Source organism: Staurois parvus, unplaced genomic scaffold (genome assembly GCF_062004578.1).
Source record: "Staurois parvus isolate SC_StPar_1 unplaced genomic scaffold, SC_StPar_1.0 ptg000061l, whole genome shotgun sequence".
Lineage (NCBI taxonomy): Eukaryota > Metazoa > Chordata > Amphibia > Anura > Ranidae > Staurois > Staurois parvus.
This window is the reverse complement of record NW_028317857.1, coordinates 6,537,730-6,552,928: the sequence shown is the minus strand read 5'-3', so window position 1 is coordinate 6,552,928 and position 15,199 is coordinate 6,537,730. Positions and strand designations below refer to the sequence as shown.

At 40.2% G+C, this 15,199-nt stretch overlaps 1 protein-coding gene across 1 annotated transcript; it reads right to left on the bottom strand.

The window, feature by feature from the left end:
• Positions 1 to 1,042: 1,042 nt before the first annotated feature.
• On the bottom strand, positions 1,043 to 6,633 carry LOC149469744 (uncharacterized). Its single transcript, XM_089668745.1, has 7 exons — positions 6,555 to 6,633; positions 5,138 to 5,197; positions 3,420 to 4,124; positions 2,682 to 2,753; positions 1,949 to 2,053; positions 1,214 to 1,295; positions 1,043 to 1,064 (listed from the first exon to the last, which is right to left on the bottom strand). Exons 1-7 carry the CDS (start codon positions 6,631 to 6,633, stop codon positions 1,043 to 1,045), a joined length of 1,125 nt encoding a protein of 374 aa, XP_089524871.1.
• Positions 6,634 to 15,199: the final 8,566 nt, after the last annotated feature.

Here is a 15,199-nt window from a genome sequence, read left to right as displayed (position 1 = left end):
AGCCTGACCCACAGGCTCCTAAATGCTCTTCCCTCTCTCTCTCTTCTCCCTCTCCTCTTCCTATCTCTCCTCTCTCTCCTCTCAGGATCGAAAATGGATAAGCCTGAACCCGCAGGCTCGTAAATGCTCTTCTCCCTATCCTCTCCCTCTCTTCTTCCTCTTTCCTCTCTCTTCCTCTTTCCTCTCTCTCCTCTCAGGCTCGAAAATGGAGAAGCCTGACCCGCAGGCTTGTAAATGCAGAAGCCTGACCCACAGGCTCCTAAATGCTCTTCCCTCTCTCTCTCCCTCTTCTCTCTCTCCTCCCTCTCTTCTCGTCTCTCTTCCTCTCCTCTCTTCCTCTCCTCTCTCTCTCCTCTCTTCCTCTTCTCTCAGGCTCGAAAACGGTGAAGCCTGACCCGCAGGCTCCTAAATGCAGAGGCCTGACCCGCAGGCTCCTAAATGCTCTTCCCTCTCTCTCTATCTTCTCCCCTCTCCTCCCTCTCTCTCCTCGCAGGCTCATAAACGGAGAAGCCTGACCCGCAGGCTCCTAAATGCAGAAGCCTGACCCGCAGGCTCCTAAATGCAGAAGCCTGACCCGCGGGCTCCTAAATGCAGAAGCCTGACCCGCGGGCTCCTAAATGCAGAAGCCTGACCCGCGGGCTCCTAAATGCAGAAGCCTGACCCGCGGGCTCCTAAATGCAGAAGCCTGACCCGCGGGCTCCTAAATGCAGAAGCCTTACCCACAGGCTCCTAAATGCAGAAGCCTGACCCACAGGCTCCTAAATGCAGAAGCCTGACCCACAGGCTCCTAAATGCAGAAGCCTGACCCACAGGCTCCTAAATGCAGAAGCCTGACCCACAGGCTCCTAAATGCAGAAGCCTGACCCACAGGCTCCTAAATGCTCTTCCCTCTCTCTCTCTCTCCTCGCAGGCTCGTAAATGTAGAAGCCTGACCCACAGGCTCCTAAATGCACCTTTTTTGCCTGCAAATTCCTGTGCATTTATTATTTTTTACCTTGTGGATTAAAACGTCCACAGTACGGGTCCTCTGACTGTTTTGACTTTACCACATTCCTTGTGAGCTCCTAGAGAAGAGAAAAAAAAGTTTGTTAGTAAATATGTCTTACAATAAAGCATTGTATGGTATTAAGCTTTGGTAACTATACTATCCATATTTAACAATACAGACAGGGGTCACTCATAGTTCTAGGAAAATAAGTTATCTGATACTTACAAAAATTGCTTTCCCACAGTTCTGGGGCTGAAGCATTTCTTGATGGTGTAGATGAGCAGCGGAATTAAAATCAAAGTAGCGACTGCAAAAGGAAAGAAAATATATTAATTTAATTGTTTTTTTCTTATTATGACCTACAATTTATTACTCTCTGTACTGCACCTTGTAACAGCATCGTTATGTTTGGCAGCTGGTATTTTTGTATAGTGGTGGTCTCACAGAAAACTGATTTCAGGTTAAACTTGAAAAAATTTCTGTTTTCCTATGTTTAACTCTAAAATCAGTTTGCCATGGCTGTACTGACCTTAGAATCCATTGGCTTGCTGTTGAGCGAAGCTCAAAGCGTCCTACAAATTGTAGGAAAACACTATATGTATGGATCCATGTGAACGTATGTAAAGTAAAGGCTTCCTGGCTGCAGCTGAACACACACACACACACACACACACACACACGATCCCAGTCACATAATATACTGATTATTTTGGCGGTGTAGGAGTCTATTTGGCCACGTGAATGAGGCCTTAGGGGATCAGGAGATACCCTTTGCTTCTAGAAACATTGACACATTGCTCTGTACTGGCAAGGTGACAGTGTCTGGAAATATAACAGGTTTTTATTGGATTAAGAGACCTCAAATTCGAAATTATATAATGCAAAAAAGCAGCATGTGGTGACTATATGTGACTGGAAAAATATCAGACATACAATATAGAAAGGTAGTAAAGTACTTACGTAGCCCAACCCAGTGTTTCCAGCTGAAAAGAATAGATCTTTTCGGAGCCTGGGTTGTCGTCGGAGGCAGTGTCGTTGTCGGTGGCGTTGTTGGCTTGTTTTTGACTGTGAAAAAAAATGAAGAAAATGTTAAAATTAAGAACAATCATGCATAAACAGCATTGTCAAAGTTTTCATGGCTTTACCTTCGTCAGTGCAACCCTATATTTTAAGCACGTACTTGTTATCAGCCAATGTCCTATTTTCATTGTCACATGAGGATTGCATTTTTTTTCCTAGGCCAAATGAGTTACAGGCCTAAATTTTTTTATTTCTGTCTGTACTGTGCTCCTCCCCCCCCCCCCCCCCCCAAAAAGGAGATTCAACCTGTTTGTCCTGGTGACTACTTCATCCAAGACAGAAGGTGATGGGAAATCTAAAATTTTAAAGCTGTCACCAGATCTTCCATTGGGGATATCTGTTCCGGTAAGAACTGTGTTAGAGGCAAATTCTCCTTACTTTGTAGAGATTTCCTTTCACTTCCTGTTGTGTCTTCAGAACAGGAAGTGCATAGAAATGTTCCAAATGGGAGACAGACAAAAAAAAAGTGAAGGGTTTAACCCCTTACTACTATATTCAAAGTAGTTTCCATTTATTTTACAATCATCTGTCCAAATCCGCTATTAAAACATTTTCTATGTTCACCAGTGTGATATATCTAGGCATTTAGGATAATGGTTAATTATTACTTTACCTTTTGCTTTCATTTGGAAGAATCTTTGCTTCCTGATCCGTAGCGGTACAGGTTTTGTTGTTCCTGGCAAATCTAAAAGACATAAATGAAACAGAAAAACAAACTTAGTACATTTCTTTTAGTACCTAAGATAAATATTAAGCAGGTGGGGATTTCTTCATTATTTGGTAAATATCTGATGTATTTCTGGTATATGTGAAGTTGCTGCCCTAGTAACTGCTGTGCTGTCCCTGCTCCAATACAGAAGTATGGTACATCATAAATAGGCCACGCACATCATGGGAAGGTGGGGATTTACGTTAAAGTGACCCTGATACCAGAGCATTAGGCCTCATTTACATGGGCGTAATACAACGTACACCTGTGTGAAGGTCATGTTTACCTGCACAGGGGTGCATGTGTTCCATGCATCCCTGTGCAGGCAGTCCCATTCATGTCAATTGAGATGCAGTGGCTGTATTGACACAGCCGCTTCTCCCAGTTTGACATCCATGCGAGTGTAGATGCATGGCCCTGCATGCAGACAGTGTGCGGTCGATGCCGTGCACCCATATGAATGTCAAATTTGGAGTAGCAGCTGTGTCTGTGCAGCCGCTGCATCCTAATTGACATGAATGGAAGTGCTTGCACAGGGATGCACAGCCCTCGCACACTTTACAAGGAAAACTGGAAGAGTTTCCACCCTATAAATGGAATTTTAAGAATGTGTATTTCTTGCATTTGGAATACTATACTTACCATTTTCCAAATTCTTCTCACTCATTGGCTGATCCTTGCTGGAATCAGCTCCTTTTGTGGCTTGTTGGATCAGATCCTCAATACTGATGTAATCTGGTGCGCTTTCCTGGATCGGAAGCTCAACTCTGCCACTTTCCTGGATCTGATCGTCAATTCTGGCACTTTCCTGGATCTGATCGTCAAATCCGGCACTTTCCTGGATCTGATCGTCAAATCCGGCGCTTTCCTGGATCACGTCCTCAGCTCCGGCGCTTTCCTGGATCACGTCCTCAGCTCCAGCGCTTTCCTGGATCACGTCCTCAGCTCCGGCGCTTCCCTGGATCACGTCCTCAGCTCCGGCGCTTCCCTGGATCACGTCCTCAGCTCCGGCGCTTCCCTGGATCACGTCCTCAGCTCCGGCGCTTCCCTGGATCACGTCCTCAGCTCCGGCGCTTCCCTGGATCACGTCCTCAGCTCCGACGCTTCCCTGGATCACGTCCTCAGCTCCGGCGCTTCCCTGGATCACATCCTCAGCTCCGGCGCTTCCCTGGATCACATCCTCAGCTCCGGCGCTTCCCTGGATCACATCCTCAGCTCCGGCGCTTCCCTGGATCACATCCTCAGCTCCGACGCTTCCCTGGATCACATCCTCAGCTCCGACGCTTCCCTGGATCACATCCTCAACTCCGATGCTTTTCTGAATCAGATCATCAATGTGAATATAATCTGTACATGACAAAAAGAGAAAATTGCAATTAACAACCATATAGTGTAGAAAGAGAATTTTCACTCAGAATAATAGTGGTGATTGGTAAACAACTGGGGACCTAGAGAAATGAATCTTTCTGGGCATTTTACAAAAGGCACTATAAAATATATCTAAACTCAACTTTAACATTCTGCAAGCCTTTCTGAGGTATTTTCCTAATCTAAACACAACAGGAAGTTACAGAAAATCCCCTGTAAGTGTTGTCACAGGACCAAGTGTCCCTATTGGAAGAATTTCCTTCTATTCCTGTTCTGTAACTATGGAAAATGTTGGAATTTTCCCACCTACAGTGACAACAGTCATCAGAAAAAAATAGAGAAAACAAATCTACATAATGGGGGCACAGGCAAAAATAAAAACCTGACAAGGGTTTTCATCCTTCCCTGCTATATCCCAAAATAGACTTCGATTTCATATACACTCCACAATTTATAACAGAGAGCTGATACCACTATCTACTATACTCCACGGAAGGATGAATATTGCAGCCTGCATTTTATGGTCCATTCATAAATTGTGGACTACAGGATGGAGTCTGCTTTGCACCATAAAGTTCGGTATGCCTAATGCAGCAAAGAGAGCTCCATGATTGGAGAAGAACCAGTCCTGTAACTCTGACAGGTCACATGTTGTGCTCTCAGGACAGGAATTGAAGAGAAATCGGGACACAGAAAAACATAAAACAGGCAAGTGGTCTAATCATTACCTGTTCTGTAAGGTCTGCTCTAATAAATCACACCCTAAATAAAAAGGCGCTAATAAATCACTGAAAGAAATACTTATCGCAGAGCCCACTTCGTGCAGACAACAGAGACGTCACCATGCCGCACTACAGCCTTGCTAAGTGTTTGAGATCCTAGGATCTTGAGCACAGAAGAGGCTATTTTTGGGCACAGTGAAGTCAACAGCACATCTAGGAAGTGGGCTCTGAAGTGTAAAGTGTATGATAGTCAGAATGTGTAATTCTTACCATTTCTTGGTGTCTCCTCTACACCAGCTGGTGTATGTTCGACAAACATCTGGTATCCAACTATAATAGAAAAGAAACTGAGTTAGTACAGCAAAGAAATATCTATTTTAATTACAAACCTAAAAAAAAACAAATAGATTTGTGCAAACCAAACTGAACCTCCTTATTGGTCAGAGGTTTTGTCAATCACAATAAAGGACCGACAAGAAGGATCAGGGAAAAAGGAAGCAGGACAGATTTTAAAGAAAAAGATGACATTTATATATAACTTCAGCTGCTTATATCTCTGAATATTACGTAGAAATTTGTTTTACACATTCTTTCCAGCTGAATAAATAGAGCACAGGTAGTATGCATTTATAATATGATACATGATATGGACACCACTTTATTTGACCTCTAAGCTAGTTATTCCAATATGATTCCAATATTAGTGTACAAAGAAAAAAAAAAAAGAAAAAAACTTACTTGGTCTTGCAGTTGATGGCTGCACTGATGCAGCCAGAAGAAAAAAGGCGAATATCACAAATTTTGTTAGGCTTTCCATTGCAAATGAATCGCTAAAGCTCAGTACTGAACAGAGAAACTGCACAGAACGACTGCACTCACCCACTGACAATACTGTACTGAGGGACACCAGGGCTGCGCAGCCTCATCTGAGGTCCCGCCTACTGTGACATCACTTTACCAACAAGTATGTAATAGAAGGGCCTAATTGATTAGGTATAAGTTGCATGAATTGGTAAGATGGCCCTTATATTACATACTTGTTGGTAGAGACATTTTACAGCCTAGATTTGAAAATTAAAACTAAAAATAGATCAGACTGCTGATCTGTCAGTTTTTTTTTATGAGGTAAATAACTGTACAGTTGGAGGAAGGGGGAGGGGGTGCACTGCATTAATGTGGAACATAAAAGTCATTTTAAAAATGAGGTGTGAGTGCCATAATTTTTTAGTTTTGGACCTATATAATAATACCTTCTTTGATTATTTCTTATTGACATTTTTAAGCTTTTTTTCCCCCTATAATTTTCACCTGATGAGCTTGCCAGTAAGCATGTTCTCTTTATGGGCTCATTTAAACCATATGCAATAAAAACACAATTTTAAAACGCAGTACGAACGCATATTCAAAAAAGGGAAAAATAATGCACCGCATTTAAGGATTGGGAAATTGCAATATATAAAATGTTTGGTTTTGGGTTTAGATACGTTTTAATTTAGGGAAAGTGTGCTGAAGGTGAATTCCCTTGCTGTCTTTAGCATGCAGTTTCCAGCTGTCAGTTTTGAAAAAAATAAATAAAACTGACAGGACAGAATTCCTTTTCACATCTAAACTGAACCATTTTCTACACTAATATTGCAGTAATATTGAAATAATCTAAAAAAAAAAAAAAACAGCAAAAAAAACTTACTTGGTCTTGCAGTTGATGGCTGCACTAATGCAGCCAGAAGAAAAACGGCGAATATCAGAAATTTTGTAAAGCTTTCCATTGCAAATGAATAGCTAAAGCTCAGTACTGAACAGAGAAATTGCACAGAACGACTGCACTCACCCACTGACAATACTGTACTGAGGTACACCAGGGCTGCACAGCCTCATCTGAGGTCCCGCCTACTGTGACATCACTTTACCAACAAGTATGTAATAGAAGGGCCTATCTGATTAGGTATAACTTGCATGAATTGTTAATATGGCCCTTATATTACATACTTGTTGGTAAAGACATTTTACAGCTTAGATTTGAAAATTAAAACTAAAAATAGATCAGACTGCTGTTCTGTCAGTTTTTTTTTATGTGGTAAATAACTGTACAGTTGGAGGAAGGGGGAGGGGGTGCACTGCATTAATGTGGAACATAAAAGTCATTTTAAAAATGAGGTGTGAGGGCCATAATTATTTAGTTTTGGACCTATATAATAATACCTTCTTTGATAATTTCTTATTGCCATTTTTAGTCTTTTTTTCCCCCATAATTTTCACCCGATTAGCTTGCCAGTAAGCATGTTCTCTTTATGGGCTCATTTAAACCATATGCAATAAAAACACAATTTTAAAACGCAGTACGAACGCATATTCAAAAAAGGGAAAAATAATGCACCGCATTTAAGGATTGGGAAATTGCAATATATAAAATGTTTGGTTTTGGGTTTAGATACATTTTAATTTAGGGAAAGTGTGCTGAAGGTGAATTCCCTTGCTGTCTTTAGCATGCAGTTTCCAGCTGTCAGTTTTGAAAAAAAATAAATAAAACTGACAGGACAGAATTCCTTTTCACATCTAAACTGAACCATTTTCTACACTAATATTGGAGTAATATTGAAATAATCTAAAAAAAAAAAAAAAAAAAACAGCAAAAAAAACAGCAAAAAAAACTTACTTGGTCTTGCAGTTGATGGCTGCACTAATGCAGCCAGAAGAAAAACGGCGAATATCAGAAATTTTGTAAAGCTTTCCATTGCAAATGAATAGCTAAAGCTCAGTACTGAACAGAGAAACTGCACAGAACGACTGCACTCACCCACTGACAATACTGTACTGAGGTACACCAGGGCTGCGCAGCCTCATCTGAGGTCCCGCCTACTGTGACATCACTTTACCAACAAGTATGTAATAGAAGGGCCTATCTGATTAGGTATAACTTGCATGAATTGTTAATATGGCCCTTATATTACATACTTGTTGGTAGAGACATTTTACAGCCTAGATTTGAAAATTAAAACTAAAAATAGATCAGACTGCTGTTCTGTCAGTTTTTTTTTATGTGGTAAATAACTGTACAGTTGGAGGAAGGGGGAGGGGGTGCACTGCATTAATGTGGAACATAAAAGTCATTTTAAAAATGAGGTGTGAGGGCCATAATTATTTAGTTTTGGACCTATATAATAATACCTTCTTTGATAATTTCTTATTGCCATTTTTAGTCTTTTTTCCCCCATAATTTTCACCTGATTAGCTTGCCAGTAAGCATGTTCTCTTTATGGGCTCATTTAAACCATATGCAATAAAAACACAATTTTAAAAACGCAGTACGAACGCATATTCAAAAAAGGGAAAAATAATGCACCGCATTTAAGGATTGGGAAATTGCAATATATAAAATGTTTGGTTTTGGGTTTAGATACATTTTAATTTAGGGAAAGTGTGCTGAAGGTGAATTCCCTTGCTGTCTTTAGCATGCAGTTTCCAGCTGTCAGTTTTGAAAAAAAATAAATAAAACTGACAGGACAGAATTCCTTTTCACATCTAAACTGAACCATTTTCTACACTAATATTGGAGTAATATTGAAATAATCTAAAAAAAAAAAAAAAAAAAAAAAAAAAAAAAAAAACAGCAAAAAAAACTTACTTGGTCTTGCAGTTGATGGCTGCACTAATGCAGCCAGAAGAAAAACGGCGAATATCAGAAATTTTGTAAAGCTTTCCATTGCAAATGAATAGCTAAAGCTCAGTACTGAACAGAGAAACTGCACAGAACGACTGCACTCACCCACTGACAATACTGTACTGAGGGACACCAGGGCTGCGCAGCCTCATCTGAGGTCCCGCCTACTGTGACATCACTTTACCAACAAGTATGTAATAGAAGGGCCTATCTGATTAGGTATAACTTGCATGGATTGTTATGATAGGCCATTCTATTACATACTTGTTGGTAAAGAGTGCTTCCCACTGTGGAAGGTTTGAAAATGTAACCCCTTAGTGACTGAGGGTTAAACAAATGTTAATGCCTGAACACGAGTATTAGTAAAACTGTACATATCATCGCAGCTACTTTTGTGGGGGGAGGGGTTCAGGACAAATTGGGCTTTCTTTTGGTGGTAAATGACAATGAATAGCTCCTGATTTTTCTTTTTATTATCAAAGGAAAACTGTCTCAAGTAGTAAAAAAAAAATGTTTTTTTTAAATTTATTTAGCTTTATATTTCTTGCTACTACATAACCTACCATCAAATAACAACTTCAAAATAAATTCTCCTGCTTCTTCTCACAGCGATACCACATATGTGTATAATATTTGTTGTTTGTACCCGTAGTACAGCCCAGAAACAATAGTGCACATTGCGCTTTCTTTTTTATCCTAAAACACACTGACCCTAGGTTCACATCTGTGCGGGTGACGCTGAAAACCCGTACAGCCGCACCACCAGCACAGAAATGCGGACCTGCGGGCGGGTGCCATTAGTACTAATGGCACGCCACCCGCACTGAAAAACGCAACCAAACTGGGAACTGAGGTTCCCATGTGGGCTGCGTTTTCAAAAGAAGTGCAGGGACTTCTTCCCTGCGTGTCACGGGCACAGGAGTCCCTTCAAATGAATGGGCTCTCGTGCCCGTGAAAAACGCGGCCCGCACGGCTGCATATATGTGAACCAGGGGTAAGTTTAAAGAAAAATGTTTTTTTTTAAAAAAACAGTTCCATCAATAAAAAAAAAAATGCTGACCATGACCTTTGACCCAACACAAATCCTGGCACTGATTTAGCTATCTTTTATTTATTTTATACACATTTGTTTGTTTACACAGCTTTTTCAATGCATCTCTCTCCCTCCATTCAGAGAAAAAGCTCTCTCCTGTGATGGTGGGGGTCAGCAGCAATGACTAGGCCTCACTTGGCAATGTCCTGGGAGCATTCCAGTCAGGCTTCACGAGGACACGTATAGTAAGGGCATTAGTCAGAACTGCACAGATTGTTTTTATCTACAGGCACCCTATATCTGCATAGGCAGGTTTTATGGTAAAGGTGAACTAACCCTGTAATATGAAGCTGATAAACAGTGATGGCTATATTCAGCTCCAATCCCAATCTGAAGATTACAGTTATGAGGCTGAAATAACTGCCCTTATCCTGATGTTAAAGCTTTTCAATTGTGCTTTTATATTTATCAGACCAATAAAGCTTTTGAATACAAAACTGACTGGCAATGTGTATCCTGTGAGTAATATCCTTCTCCCTGTCTCTTCTACACCCCGCTCAGCTGCTGTGTGCGTTCTGTAAATCTGCCATTATAGAACATTAGAGCTCGGCTTGTTTCAGAATATGTTCCATTCCCAAGGCTGACACGTCAGGATAAGGATCATCATCTTCAATAAAATGACAGTCATTGTAGATATGTCCAATGAGATGTGACCGCTACAGTCATATGGCTAAAATACAGATCCTTAGCCTGGTGTTAAAGCGCAAAAAGCTGTTTAACCGTTTCTATACCGGGCACTTTTACCCCCTTCCTGCCCAGGCCGTTTTTCAGGTTTCAGCGCTCTCACACTTTGAATGACAATTGCGCGGTCATACAACATTGTACCCAAACTAAAATTTTATCATTTTCTTCACACAACTAGAGCTTTCTTTTGGTGGTATTTAATCACCGCTGGGAATTTTATTTTTGCTAAATTTAAAAAAAAAAAGACCAAAAATTTTGAAAAAAAAACAAATTTTTCTTTGTTTCTGTTATAAAAGTTTGCAAATAAATAATTGTTCTTCATAAATTTAGGCCAAGATGTGTTCTACTACGTCTTTGGTGAAAATAACCCAAATTAGGATGTATTTTTTAGTTTGTAGGAAAGTTATAGAGTTCACAAACTATGGTATAGATCTGAATATTGATCAATCCTGAAGTACTGACGGCCAATCTAATTTCCTGAGGTCCAAGAATGTCAGAACAGTACAGATATCCCCCAAATGACCCCTTTTTGCAGAGTAGACAGTCCGACGTACTTCATAAGAGGCATGGCGAGTTTTTTGAAGTTGTATTTTTTTTGTCATAATTTTTTGGAAAATGAAAAAACGCAAAAAATTATTTTCACTATTTTTTTTTTTACATACTGTCACCAGTGCAGTACAGCGTCTTCATATAACTGGCATGGTGGTGATCAGGGACACTGACTGGTGACAGTATGAAAAAAAAAATATATATATATATATTTTTTTATTATTTTAAATTTTTTATTACTTTTTTTTTCTTTTTTTTAAGATTTTGTTTTCATATTTCACTATGTCCAAAGTAGTACAATGTTACCATAGTAACATTGTACTACTTTGGGGAAGTGATCAGTATTTTTTTTTTTTTTTTTTTACACAATTTGCTTATAGCAAAGAATTACTTTGCTATAAGCAAGCATTTACCTGAATGACATCAATTCTTTCAGGGTTTTTTTTTTTTTTTTGTGCTTAGCTGTGATTTGGCCACAGCTAATCACATGACATGTGCATGTGATTAGCTGTGACCATTCACAGCTAGGCAGTAGTATACAATGGATGGCATGAATGAAGCCATCCATTGTATACAACTGTCATGTGACCTGCTGTGATTGGTCACAGCAGGTCACATGGTACCGGCAACAGGGCCGATTCTCAGATCTGTCATCTGTCCGAGGTACACGGCCAGTGACAGATCGCGCCGCTGCGTGGCTCTGCAAGTGCGAAAAGTGCGCATGTGTGGGAGGACGCCATTTGGTGTCCAACCCGGAAATCCGATACATTTTTCCGGCCGCCTTTTGGCTATTGGCCGGGCGTGTATTGGTTAATCACCGCCGGGGTTTTTATTTTTTGGTAAATTAAAGAAAAAAAGGCCGAAAATTTTGAAAAAAAACACATTTTTCTTTGTTTCTGTTGTAAACGTTTGCAAATAAATAATTGTTCTTCATAAATTTAGGCCAAAATGTATTCTACTACATGTCTTTGGTGAAAATAACCCAAATTAGGATGTATTATTTAGTTTGTAGGAAAGTTATAGAGTTCACAAACTATGGTATAGATCTGAATATTGATCAATCCTGAAGTACTGACAGCCAATCTAATTTCTTGAGGTCCAAGAATTGAGCTGCTGCGCGGCTCTGCAGGAGCGCAAACCGCTAATGGATTTTGCACGCCGCCATTCGGCCATTGGCTGGGCGGCTAATGGTTAAAATGCTGTTGTCGTGGTCACGACTGTTACTTTTAAAAAAACGAATAGATATTTGGGATGTTTCCTATTGTAAAAAACATACCTGGAGCAGAGCTGGATGGGTGGGGGACACAAAAAAATTGTTCATTAACAACAATTGGGCTTTTAAGCTTTTTGAATTGAGTCTGAATATCATCAAATTATTTTTCTGGCTTTTTTTTTTACTAGTTTGGGTTATTTTTCTGGTAGTGGGTATTCTGCGCATATTTTGTGGTTGTCTAATTATGAACATATGTGATTATACTGTTATATAATGCTAAATATATTGTAATTATACTCTGATCAGCCATAACATTATGACCACTTACCATACCCATCGAGGCATGAACTCCACTAGACCTCTGAAGGTATGCTGTGGTATCTGGCACCAAGCCATTAGGAGCAGACCATTTATGTCCTATAAGTTGCAAGGTGTTGTCTGCATGGATCAGACTGGTTTATCTACCACACAGATGCTTGCTTGGATTTAGATCTAGAGAATCTGGAGGCCAAATCAACACCTCAAACTTGCTTTTAATCACTTCCAGTCCGGACACTTTTACCCCCTTCCTGTCCAGGCCAATTTTCAGCTTTCAGTGCTATCACACTTTGAATGACAATTGCGCGGTCATGCAACACTGCACCCATATGAATTGTTTAGCATTTTTTTTAGACAGATAAAGCTTTATTTTGGTGGTATTTATTCACCACTGATTTTTATTTTTTTGCTATGTAAATGAAAGTCCAAAAATTTTGAAAAAAAGTGTTTTTCTTATAAAATTTTGCAAATAAATAGTATTTCATCATAAATATTGGCCAACATTTATTCCGTTATCTTTTTAGTATTATTTATGGTTTTTTTTTTTTTTTACATACTGTCACCCTAGCAGTGCAGTGTCACCATGGTGACACTGTACTACTTGTGGGGGGTGATGAATTTATTTATTTTTTTTACACTGATTGCTTTTACACCCAAAAAAAAGGCTGTAAAAGCAATCATTTCTCCTTCTCTCTAGCTGTATTCTTGAGAACTACTTGAGAACTACTGTGTGAGCTGTGATTGGTCACAGCTTGTCACATGGTACAAGGCTGTTGTAAATAGCCTTGTACCATGTGACCTCTGTGATCATTCACAGATTTCACACGTAGTAAGCAATGATGTAAAGAAATGACATCTTGCTTACTACTTTGCATGTGATCACTGATTGGCCAATCAGTGATCACATGATCGGGACCTAGCACAGAGGTCCCGTCCGACGATCGCTGTTCCACTGTGTCCGGAGGACACAGCAGGCACCGGATCGTGGTGCTGCGCGCTCCCAGGGAGCGCGCACAAGCAGGGGGTGGGGAGGCCGCCCGACCCTGCACTGCCACCGTCCGGCCATTTATATACATGGGCTGGACGGGAGGTGGTTAAACCATTGAATTTATCAGACCAGGCCACCTTCTTCCATTGCCCCATGATCCAGTTCTGATGCTTATGTGACCATCATAGGCACTTTTTGCTGTAGACACAGGCCAGCATGAGCGCACAAACCAGCCTGCACTTTCATAGCCCCATGCAAATGAAACTGCGATAAGCTGTGTGTTCTGACACCTTTCTACTTGATTCAGCATTATGGCTAGGTTCACACATATGCAGCTTTGCGTTTGATCCGTTTCTGCAGTGCCTTTGTTGCGTTTTTGCACTTGTGTTTTTGCCGCGTTTTTGAGTTTTGTGGTTATTTTTTCTTGCTGCTAGGCAGATTTAAAAAGGAAAACGCAGCAAAAACGCCCTACATGCTTTTCTGCAGCGTTTCTATTGAAGTCTATAGAACCCAAAAAATCTATTTTTTGCTTTGAAAAAAGTCCCTCTTTCCAAAGAATGCACCAGGTGAAAACGCGGAGATTTGAACGTGTCCCATAGGAAATCCATGTTAAATGGACTGTAATGCATTTCTGCAAAACGCTTAGGTGTGTACCTATGGTGACTTTTTCAGCAATTTGAGCTACCATAGCTCTTCTATTAGATTGGACTACACAGGACAGCATTCACTCCCCATGTGCATCACTGAGCCTTGACCTCCCATGACTCTGTCGTCGATTGGCTGGTTTCCTTTCTTTGGTCCACTTTTGGTCGGTCCTGACCACTGCAGACCAGGAACATCCCACAAGAGCTGCAGTTTTGGAGTTGCTCTGACCCAGTTGTCTAGCCATTACAATTTGGCCCTTCTCAAAGTTGCTCAAGTCGCTTGTCCATTTTTTTCAGCTTTTAACACATCGTCAGGGAAAAAGTGTTCACTTGCTGCCTAATATATCTCACCTAATTTCAGCTGCCTTTATCACAAGATATTCAATGTTATTCACTTTACCTGTCAGTGATCATAATGTTATAGCTGATTGGTGTATATCGATGTACTCAATGGATCTATATTATTGTGCACTTTACCACATTGCTTTAAATATTAGGGCTCATGTACACGGGGCATTTGGAAAACTCTTCTGAGCGCTGGAAACTGACTACTAGAAAACGTAGCTTAAAAAATATCAGTTTAGCCTTGTTTGCATACTGCATTTTATGCGCGTTTGCGTTTAGAAGCGTTTTTTAAAAGATAACCTCAGGAGACATTCCCAAATGCCCAGAATGCACTGTAAAATAGTAAATAATTAACTATTTCAGCCATTTTGAGAGAAATAGAGAGAGCAGTATGTGTTGAGATTACCTGTTTCTTTCTGGTTGTATTCACTATGGATCCCATCATGAGAATAATGCAGCACGTTCTACAATTTTTTTCCTTCAGGCAAAACCTGGAATTGACTGCGCTGGTGTACTAGGTCCATTTGAATACATGGAAAACGCTTTGCATGCATCTTTGATGAAGAAAAAAGGCTCTGGCCAGCATCTGGATATGGACCTGTAAAAAACCGCTTGTAAAAGCAGTTAACCATGTTTACAAGCGTTTGGTGTTTGAAATGCTTGTAAAATCTACTCCTGAACGCAATATTGGTGTGTTCAAAAAAAAGACTGTTAACTCAACTGCCTGTAAACTACTACAGTCAGGTCCATAAATATTGGGACATCGACACAATTCTAACATTTTTGGCTCTATACACCACCACAATGGATTTGAAATGAAACGAATAAGATGTGCTTTAA

Coding starts and splice junctions, on each gene's coding strand:
- LOC149469744 (XM_089668745.1), bottom strand. CDS start 6,633: ATGGAAAGCTTTACAAAATTTCTGATATTCGCCGTTTTTCTTCTGGCT. Junction 2,054..2,681: donor CTTCCAAATGAAAGCAAAAG/GTAAAGTAATAA, acceptor TTTTTTTCACAG/TCAAAAACAAGCCAACAACG. Junction 1,065..1,213: donor ACTGTGGGAAAGCAATTTTT/GTAAGTATCAGA, acceptor TCTCTTCTCTAG/GAGCTCACAAGGAATGTGGT.